A 12,803-nucleotide genomic window follows, 5' to 3' on the forward strand; every position below is an offset into this window, starting at 1 on the left:
CTATTCTTATTTTGATTGTATGGCATTCTGATACACACATGAGAAGCCCCTCTTGTCTTCTATTTTCTAAATAGTTCCGGATTATTCTGTGAGGAGGAGATAAGCCTCACCATTGTGCCAGATTGATAAAAGTTGGATCACTCCACCACATCGGCTATACCATATCATCCATTGTATATGAATTGGAACTTTCCACAAACAACCATCTTTGGAACATTGGGTTTGACATATATATCGATTAACATCTGTTCTATGTATATGAGCCTATTTGGTTTTGTTAAACCTAATTAGTGGAGAGGTTCACAGTGTATAGATATATATATCCATCTATAGAGCGCCTCTTATAGACTTGTATGTAAAAAACAGAATTTATGTTTACCTGATAAATTACTTTCTCCAACGGTGTGTCCGGTCCACGGCGTCATCCTTACTTGTGGGATATTCTCTTCCCCAACAGGAAATGGCAAAGAGCCCAGCAAAGCTGGTCACATGATCCCTCCTAGGCTCCGCCTACCCCAGTCATTCGACCGACGTTAAGGAGGAATATTTGCATAGGAGAAACCATATGGTACCGTGGTGACTGTAGTTAAAGAAAATAAATTATCAGACCTGATTAAAAAAACCAGGGCGGGCCGTGGACCGGACACACCGTTGGAGAAAGTAATTTATCAGGTAAACATAAATTCTGTTTTCTCCAACATAGGTGTGTCCGGTCCACGGCGTCATCCTTACTTGTGGGAACCAATACCAAAGCTTTAGGACACGGATGAAGGGAGGGAGCAAATCAGGTCACCTAAATGGAAGGCACCACGGCTTGCAAAACCTTTCTCCCAAAAATAGCCTCAGAAGAAGCAAAAGTATCAAACTTGTAAAATTTGGTAAAAGTGTGCAGTGAAGACCAAGTCGCTGCCCTACATATCTGATCAACAGAAGCCTCGTTCTTGAAGGCCCATGTGGAAGCCACAGCCCTAGTGGAATGAGCTGTGATTCTTTCGGGAGGCTGCCGTCCGGCAGTCTCGTAAGCCAATCTGATGATGCTTTTAATCCAAAAAGAGAGAGAGGTAGAAGTTGCTTTTTGACCCCTCCTTTTACCGGAATAAACAACAAACAAGGAAGATGTTTGTCTAAAATCCTTTGTAGCATCTAAATAGAATTTTAGAGCGCGAACAACATCCAAATTGTGCAACAAACGTTCCTTCTTTGAAACTGGTTTCGGACACAGAGAAGGTACGATAATCTCCTGGTTAATGTTTTTGTTAGAAACAACTTTTGGAAGAAAACCAGGTTTAGTACGTAAAACCACCTTATCTGCATGGAACACCAGATAAGGAGGAGAACACTGCAGAGCAGATAATTCTGAAACTCTTCTAGCAGAAGAAATTGCAACTAAAAACAAAACTTTCCAAGATAATAACTTAATATCAACGGAATGCAAGGGTTCAAACGGAACCCCCTGAAGAACTGAAAGAACTAAATTGAGACTCCAAGGAGGAGTCAAAGGTTTGTAAACAGGCTTAATTCTAACCAGAGCCTGAACAAAGGCTTGAACATCTGGCACAGCGGCCAGCTTTTTGTAACACAGACAAGGCAGAAATCTGTCCCTTCAGGGAACTTGCAGATAATCCTTTTTCCAATCCTTCTTGAAGGAAGGATAGAATCCTAGGAATCTTAACCTTGTCCCAAGGGAATCCTTTAGATTCACACCAACAGATATATTTTTTCCAAATTTTGTGGTAAATCTTTCTAGTTACAGGCTTTCTGGCCTGAACAAGAGTATCGATAACAGAATCTGAGAATCCTCGCTTCGATAAGATCAAGCGTTCAATCTCCAAGCAGTCAGCTGGAGTGAAACCAGATTCGGATGTTCGAACGGACCCTGAACAAGAAGGTCTCGTCTCAAAGGTAGCTTCCAAGGAGGAGCCGATGACATATTCACCAGATCTGCGTACCAAGTCCTGCGTGGCCACGCAGGAGCTATCAAGATCACCGACGCCCTCTCCTGATTGATCCTGGCTACCAGCCTGGGGATGAGAGGAAACGGCGGGAACACATAAACTAGTTTGAAGGTCCAAGGTGCTACTAGTGCATCCACTAGAGCCGCCTTGGGATCCCTGGATCTGGACCCGTAGCAAGGAACTTTGAAGTTCTGACGAGAGGCCATCAGATCCATGTCTGGAATGCCCCACAGCTGAGTGACTTGGGCAAAGATTTCCGGATGGAGTTCCCACTCCCCCGGATGCAATGTCTGACGACTCAGAAAATCCGCTTCTCAATTTTCCACTCCTGGGATGTGGATAGCAGACAGGTGGCAGGAGTGAGACTCCGCCCATAGAATGATTTTGGTCACTTCTTCCATCGCCAGGGAACTCCTTGTTCCCCCCTGATGGTTGATGTACGCAACAGTTGTCATGTTGTCTGATTGAAACCGTATGAACTTGGCCCTCGCTAGCTGAGGCCAAGCCTTGAGAGCATTGAATATCGCTCTCAGTTCCAGAATATTTATCGGTAGAAGAGATTCTTCCCGAGACCAAAGACCCTGAGCTTTCAGGGATCCCCAGACCGCGCCCCAGCCCATCAGACTGGCGTCGGTCGTGACAATGACCCACTCTGGTCTGCGGAATGTCATCCCTCGTGACAGGTTGTCCAGGGACAGCCACCAACGGAGTGAGTCTCTGGTCCTCTGATTTACTTGTATCTTCTGAGACAAGTCTGTATAGTCCCCATTCCACTGACTGAGCATGCACAGTTGTAATGGTCTTAGATGAATGCGTGCAAAAGGAACTATGTCCATTGCCGCTACCATCAACCCGATCACTTCCATGCACTGAGCTATGGAAGGAAGAGGAACGGAATGAAGTATCCGACAAGAGTCTAGAAGTTTTGTTTTTCTGGCCTCTGTCAGAAAAATCCTCATTTCTAAGGAGTCTATTATTGTTCCCAAGAAGGGAACCCTTGTTGACGGAGATAGAGAACTCTTTTCCACGTTCACTTTCCATCCGTGAGATCTGAGAAAGGCCAGGACAATGTCCGTGTGAGCCTTTGCTTGAGGAAGGGACGACGCTTGAATCAGAATGTCGTCCAAGTAAGGTACTACAGCAATGCCCCTTGGTCTTAGCACAGCTAGAAGGGACCCTAGTACCTTTGTGAAAATCCTTGGAGCAGTGGCTAATCCGAAAGGAAGCGCCACAAACTGGTAATGTTTGTCCAGGAATGCGAACCTCAGGAACCGATGATGTTCCTTGTGGATAGGAATATGTAGATACGCATCCTTTAAATCCACCGTGGTCATGAATTGACCTTCCTGGATGGAAGGAAGAATAGTTCGAATGGTTTCCATCTTGAACGATGGAACCTTGAGAAACTTGTTTAAGATCTTGAGATCTAAGATTGGTCTGAACGTTCCCTCTTTTTTGGGAACTATAAACAGATTGGAGTAGAACCCCATCCCTTGTTCTCTTAATGGAACGGGATGAATCACTCCCATTTTTAACAGGTCTTCTACACAATGTAAGAATGCCTGTCTTTTTATGTGGTCTGAAGACAACTGAGACCTGTGGAACCTCCCCCTTGGGGGAAGCCCCTTGAATTCCAGAAGATAACCTTGGGAGACTATTTCTAGCGCCCAAGGATCCAGAACATCTCTTGCCCAAGCCTGAGCGAAGAGAGAGAGTCTGCCCCCCACCAGATCCGGTCCCGGATCGGGGGCCAACATTTCATGCTGTCTTGGTAGCAGTGGCAGGTTTCTTGGCCTGCTTTCCCTTGTTCCAGCCTTGCATTGGTCTCCAAGCTGGCTTGGCTTGAGAAGTATTACCCTCTTGCTTAGAGGACGTAGCACTTTGGGCTGGTCCGTTTCTACGAAAGGGACGAAAATTAGGTTTATTTTTTTGCCTTGAAAGGCCGATCCTGAGGAAGGGCGTGGCCCTTACCCCCAGTGATATCCGAGATAATCTCTTTCAAGTCAGGGCCAAACAGCGTTTTCCCCTTGAAAGGAATGTTAAGTAACTTGTTCTTGGAAGACGCATCAGCCGACCAAGATTTCAACCAAAGCGCTCTGCGCGCCACAATAGCAAACCCAGAATTCTTAGCCGCTAACCTAGCCAATTGCAAAGTGGCGTCTAGGGTGAAAGAATTAGCCAATTTGAGAGCATTGATTCTGTCCATAATCTCCTCATAAGGAGGAGAATCACTGTCGACCGCCTTTATCAGCTCATCGAACCAGAAACATGCGGCTGTAGCGACAGGGACAATGCATGAAATTGGTTGTAGAAGGTAACCCTGCTGAACAAACATCTTTTTAAGCAAACCTTCTAATTTTTTATCCATAGGATCTTTGAAAGCACAACTATCCTCTATGGGTATAGTGGTGCGTTTGTTTAAAGTGGAAACCGCTCCCTCGACCTTGGGGACTGTCTGCCATAAGTCCTTTCTGGGGTCGACCATAGGAAACAATTTTTTAAATATGGGGGGAGGGACGAAAGGAATACCGGGCCTTTCCCATTCTTTATTAACAATGTCCGCCACCCGCTTGGGTATAGGAAAAGCTTCTGGGAGCCCCGGCACCTCTAGGAACTTGTCCATTTTACATAGTTTCTCTGGGATGACCAACTTGTCACAATCATCCAGAGTGGATAATACCTCCTTAAGCAGAATGCGGAGATGTTCCAACTTAAATTTAAATGCAATCACATCAGGTTCAGCTTGTTGAGAAATGTTCCCTGAATCAGTAATTTCTCCCTCAGACAAAACCTCCCTGGCCCCATCAGACTGAGTTAGGGGCCCTTCAGAAATATTAATATCAGCGTTGTCATGCTCTTCAGTATCTAAAACAGAGCAGTCGCGCTTACGCTGATAAGTGTTCATTTTGGCTAAAATGTTTTTGACAGAATTATCCATTACAGCCGTTAATTGTTGCATAGTAAGGAGTATTGGCGCGCTAGATGTACTAGGGGCCTCCTGAGTGGGCAAGACTCGTGTAGACGAAGGAGGGAATGATGCAGTACCATGCTTACTCCCCTCACTTGAGGAATCATCTTGGGCATCATTGTCATTGTCACATAAATCACATTTATTTAAATGAATAGGAATTCTGGCTTCCCCACATTCAGAACACAGTCTATCTGGTAGTTCAGACATGTTAAACAGGCATAAACTTGATAACAAGTACAAAAAACGTTTTAAAATAAAACCGTTACTGTCACTTTAAATTTTAAACTGAACACACTTTATTACTGCAAATGCGAAAAAACATGAAGGAATTGTTCAAAATTCACCAAATTTTCACCACAGTGTCTTAAAGCCTTAAAAGTATTGCACACCAAATTTGGAAGCTTTAACCCTTAAAATAACGGAACCGGAGCCGTTTTGAACTTTAACCCCTTACAGTCCCTGGTATCTGCTTTGCTGAGACCCAACCAAGCCCCAAGGGGAATACGATACCAAATGACGCCTTCAGAAAGACTTTTCTAAGTATCAGAGCTCCTCTCACATGCGACTGCATGCCATGCCTCTCAAAAACAAGTGCGCAACACCGGCGCGAAAATGAGGCTCTGCCTATGCTTTGGGAAAGCCCCTAAAGAATAAGGTGTCTAAAACAGTGCCTGCCGATATTATTATATCAAAATACCCAGATAAAATGATTCCTCAAGGCTAAATGTGTGTTAATAATCAATCGATTTAGCCCAAAAAAAGTCTACAGTCTTAATAAGCCCTTTTTGAAGCCCTTATTTACAATCGTAATAAACATGGCTTACCGGATCCCAGAGGGAAAATGACAGCTTCCAGCATTACATCGTCTTGTTAGAATGTGTCATACCTCAAGCAGCAAGAGACTGCTCACTGTTCCCCCAACTGAAGTTAATTGCTCTCAACAGTCCTGTGTGGAACAGCCATGGATTTTAGTGACGGTTGCTAAAATCATTTTCCTCATACAAACAGAAATCTTCATCTCTTTTCTGTTTCTGAGTAAATAGTACATACCAGCACTATTTCAAAATAACAAACTCTTGATTGAATAATAAAAACTACAGTTAAACACTAAAAAACTCTAAGCCATCTCCGTGGAGATGTTGCCTGTACAACGGCAAAGAGAATGACTGGGGTAGGCGGAGCCTAGGAGGGATCATGTGACCAGCTTTGCTGGGCTCTTTGCCATTTCCTGTTGGGGAAGAGAATATCCCACAAGTAAGGATGACGCCGTGGACCGGACACACCTATGTTGGAGAAATTGTATTCTCTCTGTATCTATCTGAAAATGTCATGTCTCTGATGATGATTGTGCACAAGGTCACACTAAGGGTAACGTTAACGGTTGTGCTCCCCATTCCATCTCTGAATAATGAAAGAAAAATTAAGGGTTTCATGTCCCTTTAACAAGGCTGACATTAATTTAGCGCACCCTATACTTTGAATGGATAGCGCAGGATTTGCTACTAACGCTCATATTACATTGGCGACATAAGTGTTGCCCTCGAGCGCATTACAAAATAGCACTGGAAACTTAGTGCTTTTGGAGACCTGAAGTAAAATGTAAAAAAAACAAAAAACATTTATGATTCAGAAAGAGAGAGTAATTTTAAACAACTTTGAAATCTACTTCTGTTACCAAGACAATGAAGCAAATGTTATATTTTGTTGAAGGAGAAGCAAAGCACTACTGGGAGTTAGCTCTACACATCTGCTGAGTTAATGACAGGAGGCATATATTGTGCAGACACCAAACATCAACTAGCTAGTAGTGCATTGTTAACCCTGAGCCTACCTAGGTATGCTATTCAACAAAGGATACCAAGAAAACACAGAAAATTAGATATTAGAAGTAAATTGAAAAGTTGTTTAAAACTGTATCCTCTATCTAAAGCACAAAAGTTTAATTTTGACTTCACTGTCACATTAATACCTGAATATATGTGCAATAAAACACATGTATAATATATTAAAATTAATTGTTTCACTCATAGTTATACATATTTAATACAAAAACAAGGTTTATTATTGAAATAAATGTTCTAACAGTGATTTAAAGGATATGGTGTATGATCTGGTGCAGAAAGGTGTATATGTATGTGTTTTTATTTATGTGTGTAGCAATATACAGAAGTCTATGCAGAAATGGACTCCGCAAGGTCACAATATCCGACCTCCAGATGTTACCGCACCTGACTCTTGACTCTACCGATAACATTTTACTTTCAACTTGTAATCCGAGTACAAGAATAGGAGCACTATAAATATACCTTGAGTGTAGTTAGCAATAAATACGGATTATAGTTTTGTGGTCGTTTTGGGTTTAACTAGCTAAACTTCGCTGGCAAAGCTGTGCTAGGACTGCATACCGGAGGCAAGACCTGCGCTATATCAGGCAGATGTTTGAGGGTAATGTGCTAATTAGTGCTAATCACCTGTAGCCATATTTATAGGAACTTCATCCTCAGTCTTCATGTGATCACACACATACGGTTCTCCTCTGTGCTCAACCGCTGAGCCATCTGAAGGTGTCACATCCGTACAGCCTGTACAATAAGAATATACATACATATTTGTAAGTTGTTTGTAATACTCGTGGGTTGTATCAATTTCTCTCTCATATATAATAAAAAATCATGTGAGGAAGCAAAAAAAAAAGAATTTATGCTTACCTGATAAATTACTTTCTCTTGCGGTGTATCCAGTCCACGGATTCATCCTTTACTTGTGGGATATTCTCATTCCCTACAGGAAGTGGCAAAGAGAGCACACAGCAGAGCTGTCCATATAGCTCCCCCTCTAGCTCCACCCCCCGAGTCATTCGACCAAAGGTTAGGAAGAAAAAGGAGAAACCATAGGGTGCAGTGGTGACTGTAGTTTAAACAAAAAATTTTTTTACCTGACTTAAATGCCAGGGTGGGCCGTGGACTGGATACACCGCAAGAGAAAGTAATTTATCAGGTAAGCATAAATTCTGTTTTCTCTTGCAAGGTGTATCCAGTCCACGGATTCATACTTTACTTGTGGGATACCAATACCAAAGCTTAGGACACGGATGAAGGGAGGGAACAAGACAGGTACCTTAAACGGAAGGCACTACTGCTTGCAAAACCTCTCCCAAAAATAGCCTCCGAAGAAGCAAAAGTATCGAATTTGTAAAATTTGGCAAAAGTGTGCAGTGAAGACCAAGTCGCTGCCTTACAAATCTGTTCAACAGAAGCCTCATTTTTGAAAGCCCATGTGGAAGCCACTGCTCTGGTAGAATGAGCAGTAATTCTTTCAGGAGGCTGCTGGCCAGCAGTCTCATATGCCAAACGGATGATGCTTTTCAGCCAAAAAGAAAGAGAGGTAGCAGTCACTTTCTGACCTCTCTTTTTACCAGAATAGATAACAAACAAGGAAGATGTTTGTCTGAAATCCTTAGTTGCTTGTAAATAGAACTTTAAAGCACAAACTACATCAAGATTGTGTAATAGACGTTCCTTCTTCGAAGATGGATTAGGACACAGAGAAGGAACAACTATTTCCTGGTTAATATTCTTGTTAGAAACAACTTTAGGAAGAAAACGAGGCTTGGTACGCAAAACTACCTTATCTGCGTGGAACACCAGGTAAGGTGAATCACACTGTAAGGCAGATAATTCTAAAACTCTTCGAGCAGAAGAGATAGCTATCAAAAACAAAACTTTCCAAGATAACAACTTAATGTCTATGGAATGTAAAGGTTCAAATGGAACCCCTTGAAGAACTGAAAGAACTAGATTCAAACTCCATGGCGGAGCCACGGGTTTATAGACAGGCTTGATTCTGACTAAAGCCTGAGCAAACGCTTGAACGTCTGGTACCTCTGCCAGACGCTTGTGTAATAGGATAGACAAAGCAGATATTTGTCCTTTTAAGGAACTAGCTGACAATCCTTTCTCCAATCCTTCTTGGAGAAAGGACAATATCCTGGGAATCCTAATCTTACTACATGAGTAACCCTTGGATTCACACCAACAAAGATATTTCCGCCATATCTTATGGTAGATTTTCCTGGTGACAGGCTTTCTAGCCTGAATCAGAGAACCCACGCTTTGATAGAATTAAGCGTTCAATCTCCAAGCAGTCAGACGTAGAGAAACTAAATTTGGATGCTTGAACGGACCCTGTATCAGAAGATCCTGCCTCATTGGCAATGTTCATGGTGGAACAGATGACATGTCCACTAGGTCTGCATACCAAGTCCTGCGTGGCCACGCAGGCGCTATCAGAATCACCGAAGCCTTCTCCTGCTTGATTCTGGCAACCAGACGCGGGAGGAGAGGAAACGGTGGAATAACATAAGCCAGATTGAAGGACCAAGGCGCTGCTAGAGCATCTATCAATACCGCCTTGGAATCCCGGGACCTGGACACGTAGAGAGGAAGTTTGGTGTTCTGACGGGACGCCATCAGATCCAACTCTGGAGTGCCCCAAAGCTGAGTCAGCTGGGCAAATACCTCCGGGTGGAGTTCCCACTCCCCCGGGTGAAAAGTCTGACGACTTAGAAAATCCGCCTCCCAGTTGTCTACTCCTGGGATGTGAATTGTTGAGAGATGGCAGGAGTGATCCTCCGCCCACCTGATTATTTTGGTTACTTCCGTCATTGCTAGGGAACTCTTTGTTCCCCCCTGATGATTGACGTAAGCTACAGTCGTGATGTTGTCCGACTGAAATCTGATGAATTTGGCCGCAGCTAGTTGAGGCCATGCCTGAAGAGCGTTGAATATCGCCCTCAGTTCCAGAATGTTTATCGGGAGAAGAGTTTCTTCCCGAGACCATAAGCTCTGAGCTTTCAGGAAGTCCCAGACCGCACCCCAGCCCAACAGACTGGCGTCGGTTGTTACAATGATCCACTCTGGCCTGCGGAAACATATTCCCTGAGACAGGTGATCCTGAGACAACCACCAGAGAAGAGAATCTCTGGTCTCCTGGTCCAACTGAATTTGAGGAGACAAATCTGCATAATCCCCATTCCACTGTTTGAGCATGCATAGTTGCAGTGGTCTGAGGTGTATCCGAGCAAAAGGGACTATGTCCATTGCCGCTACCATTAGTCCGATTGTCTCCATGCACTGAGCTACAGATGGCCGAGGAATGGAATGAAGAGCTCGGCAAGTAGTTAACAGTTTTAACTTTCTGACCTCCGTCAGAAATATTTTCATTTCTACCGAGTCTATCAGTGTTCCTAGGAATGGAGAGAGAGAACTCTTTTTGACGTTCACCTTCCACCCGTGAGACCTCAGAAAGGCCAATACGATCTCCGTGTGAGACTTGGTTCTTTGGAAAGTCGACGCCTGAATTAAGATGTCGTCTAGGTAAGGCGCCACTGCTATGCCCCGTGGTCTTAGAACCGCCAGGAGGGACCCTAGCACCTTTGTGAAAATTCTGGGAGCAGTGGCCAACCCGAAAGGAAGAGCCACAAACTGATAATGCTTGTCCAGAAAGGCGAACCTGAGAAACTGGTGATCTTTGTGGATAGGAATATGCAGATATGCATCCTTTAGATCCACGGTAGTCATATATTGACCCTCCTGGATCATTGGTAAGATTGTCCGAATGGTCTCCATCTTGAATGATGGGACTCTGAGGAATTTGTTTAGAATTTTGAGATCCAGGATTGGTCTGAAAGTTCCTTCTTTTTTGGGAACCACAAACAGGTTTGAGTAAAACCCCAGTCCTTGTTCTGCAATTGGAACTGGGTGGATCACTCCCATTGTATGTAGATCCTCTACACTGCGTAAAAACGCCTCTTTCTTTATCTGATCTGTAGACAGACGAGAAATGTGGAACCTTCCCCTTGGAGGAGAGTTCTTGAATTCTAAAAGGTATCCCTGGGCTACAATCTCTAATGCCCAAGGATCGTGTACATCTCTTGCCCAGGCCTGAGCGAAGAGAGAGAGTCTGCCCCCTACTAGATCCGGTCCCGGATCGGGGGCTACCCCTTCATGCTGTCTTGGTGGCAGCTGCAGGCTTTTTGGCCTGTTTACCCTTATTCCAGCCCTGGTAAGGTTTCCAGGTTGCCTTGGGCTGTGAAGCGTTACCCTCTTGCTTTGCAGCCGGAGAGGATGAAGCCGGGCCGTTCCTGAAATTGCAAAAGGAACGAAAATTAGCTTTGTTCTTTGTCTTAAAGGGCCTGTCCTGAGGGAGAGCATGGCCTTTTCCCCCGGTGATATCTGAAATAATCTCTTTCAATTCAGGCCCGAAGAGGGTCTTTCCTTTGAAAGGAATGTTCAAAAGCTTGGATTTAGACGACACATCGGCCGACCAGGACTTTAGCCATAGCGCCCTGTGCGCCAAAATGGCGAAACCTGAATTTTTTGCCGCTAACTTAGCTATTTGGAAAGCGGCGTCAGTGATAAAAGAATTAGCTAGCTTTAGAGCCTTAATTCTATCCATAATTTCCTCATATGAGGTCTCCGTCTGGAGCGAGTCTTCCAGCGCCTCAAACCAGAAAGCAGCTGCAGTAGTTACAGGAATAATGCAGGAAATAGTTTGGAGAAGAAAACCTTGTTGAACAAAAATTTTCTTAAGTAAACCCTCTAACTTTTTATCCATAGGGTCTTTAAAAGCACAACTGTCTTCAATTGGTATGGTTGTGCGTTTAGCAAGTGTAGAAACAGCCCCCTCCACCTTAGGGACCGTCTGCCACGAGTCCCGCACAGAGTCAGGTATGGGGAACATTTTCTTAAAAACAGGAGGGGGAGCAAAGGGAACCCCTGGTCTATCCCACTCCCTAGTAACGATATCCGCAATCCTCTTAGGGACCGGAAACGTATCCGTGTAAACAGGGACCTCTAGGTACTTGTCCATTTTACACAATTTCTCTGGGATCACTAAAGGGTCGCAGTCATCCAGAGTAGCTAATACCTCCCTAAGCAAAACGCGGAGGTGTTCTAGTTTAAATTTAAAAGCCAATGTATCTGAATCTGTCTGAGGAGGAAACCTTCCTGAATCAGAGACTTCTCCCTCAGACATCAAATCCCTCGCTCCCACTTCAGAGCGTTGTGAGGGAATATCGGATACGGCTACCAAAGCATCAGAATGCTCATAATCTGTTCTAAAAACGGAGCTATCACGCTTTGCGGGTAACACGGGCAGTTTAGATAAGAAGGCTGTAAGAGAATTTTCCATGACTGCCGCTAAGTCATGTAATGTAAAAGGGTTAGACGCACTAGAGGTACTAGGCGTCGCTTGCGCGGGCGTAACTGGTTGTGACACTTGGGGAGAGGCAGACGGGCTACCCTTGTTACCTTCAGTCTGAGAATCATCTTGGGCCACATTCTTAAGTGCAACAATATGATCTTTAAAGTGTATAGACATATCAGTACAAGTGGGACACATTCTGAGAGGGGGTTCCACCATGGCTTCTAAACACATTGAACAAGGATTTTCCTTAGTGTCAGACATGTTTAATTGACTAGTAATATACACAAGCAGGCTTGGAAATCACTTTAATCAAATAAAAACACAATTTGAAAAAAACGTTACTGTGCCTTTAAGAGATAAAAAGAGCACACAATTTTACAAAACAGTGAAAAATGCAGCAATTCTCCTGAAATTTTCACAGTATGTACCTAAAGCCTTAATAAGATTGCACCACAAGTTTCAAAACGATTAACCCCTTAATGCCCAAACCGGAGCAGCCTAAAGCCAACACCCAGTTAAAAATAGTACAGCACCTTGCCACAGCCTTGCTGTGGCCCTACCTGCCCTTAGGGATCAGATTTGGGGGAATATAGCTTCTATAAGGCCCTCAAACAGCAGCAGGACCCTCCATGTGAAGCAGCATGAACTTCTCTGCAATTCTAACTGCGCAT

General features: G+C 43.9%; 1 protein-coding gene across 2 annotated transcripts in view; it reads right to left on the reverse strand.

Annotated features, from left to right (window-relative positions):
- Positions 1-12,803, reverse strand: part of LOC128657328 (zinc finger protein OZF-like) — a 162,367-nt gene that overhangs the window by 125,041 nt on the left and 24,523 nt on the right. For both annotated transcript variants that reach the window (XM_053711629.1, XM_053711630.1), the window contains exon 5: positions 7,398-7,508. In XM_053711629.1, the coding sequence (XP_053567604.1) occupies positions 7,398-7,508 (111 nt within the window). The remainder of the gene's footprint in view (positions 1-7,397; positions 7,509-12,803) is intronic.

The sequence above is a fragment of the Bombina bombina genome, chromosome 4 (assembly GCF_027579735.1).
Source record: "Bombina bombina isolate aBomBom1 chromosome 4, aBomBom1.pri, whole genome shotgun sequence".
Taxonomy (NCBI): domain Eukaryota; kingdom Metazoa; phylum Chordata; class Amphibia; order Anura; family Bombinatoridae; genus Bombina; species Bombina bombina.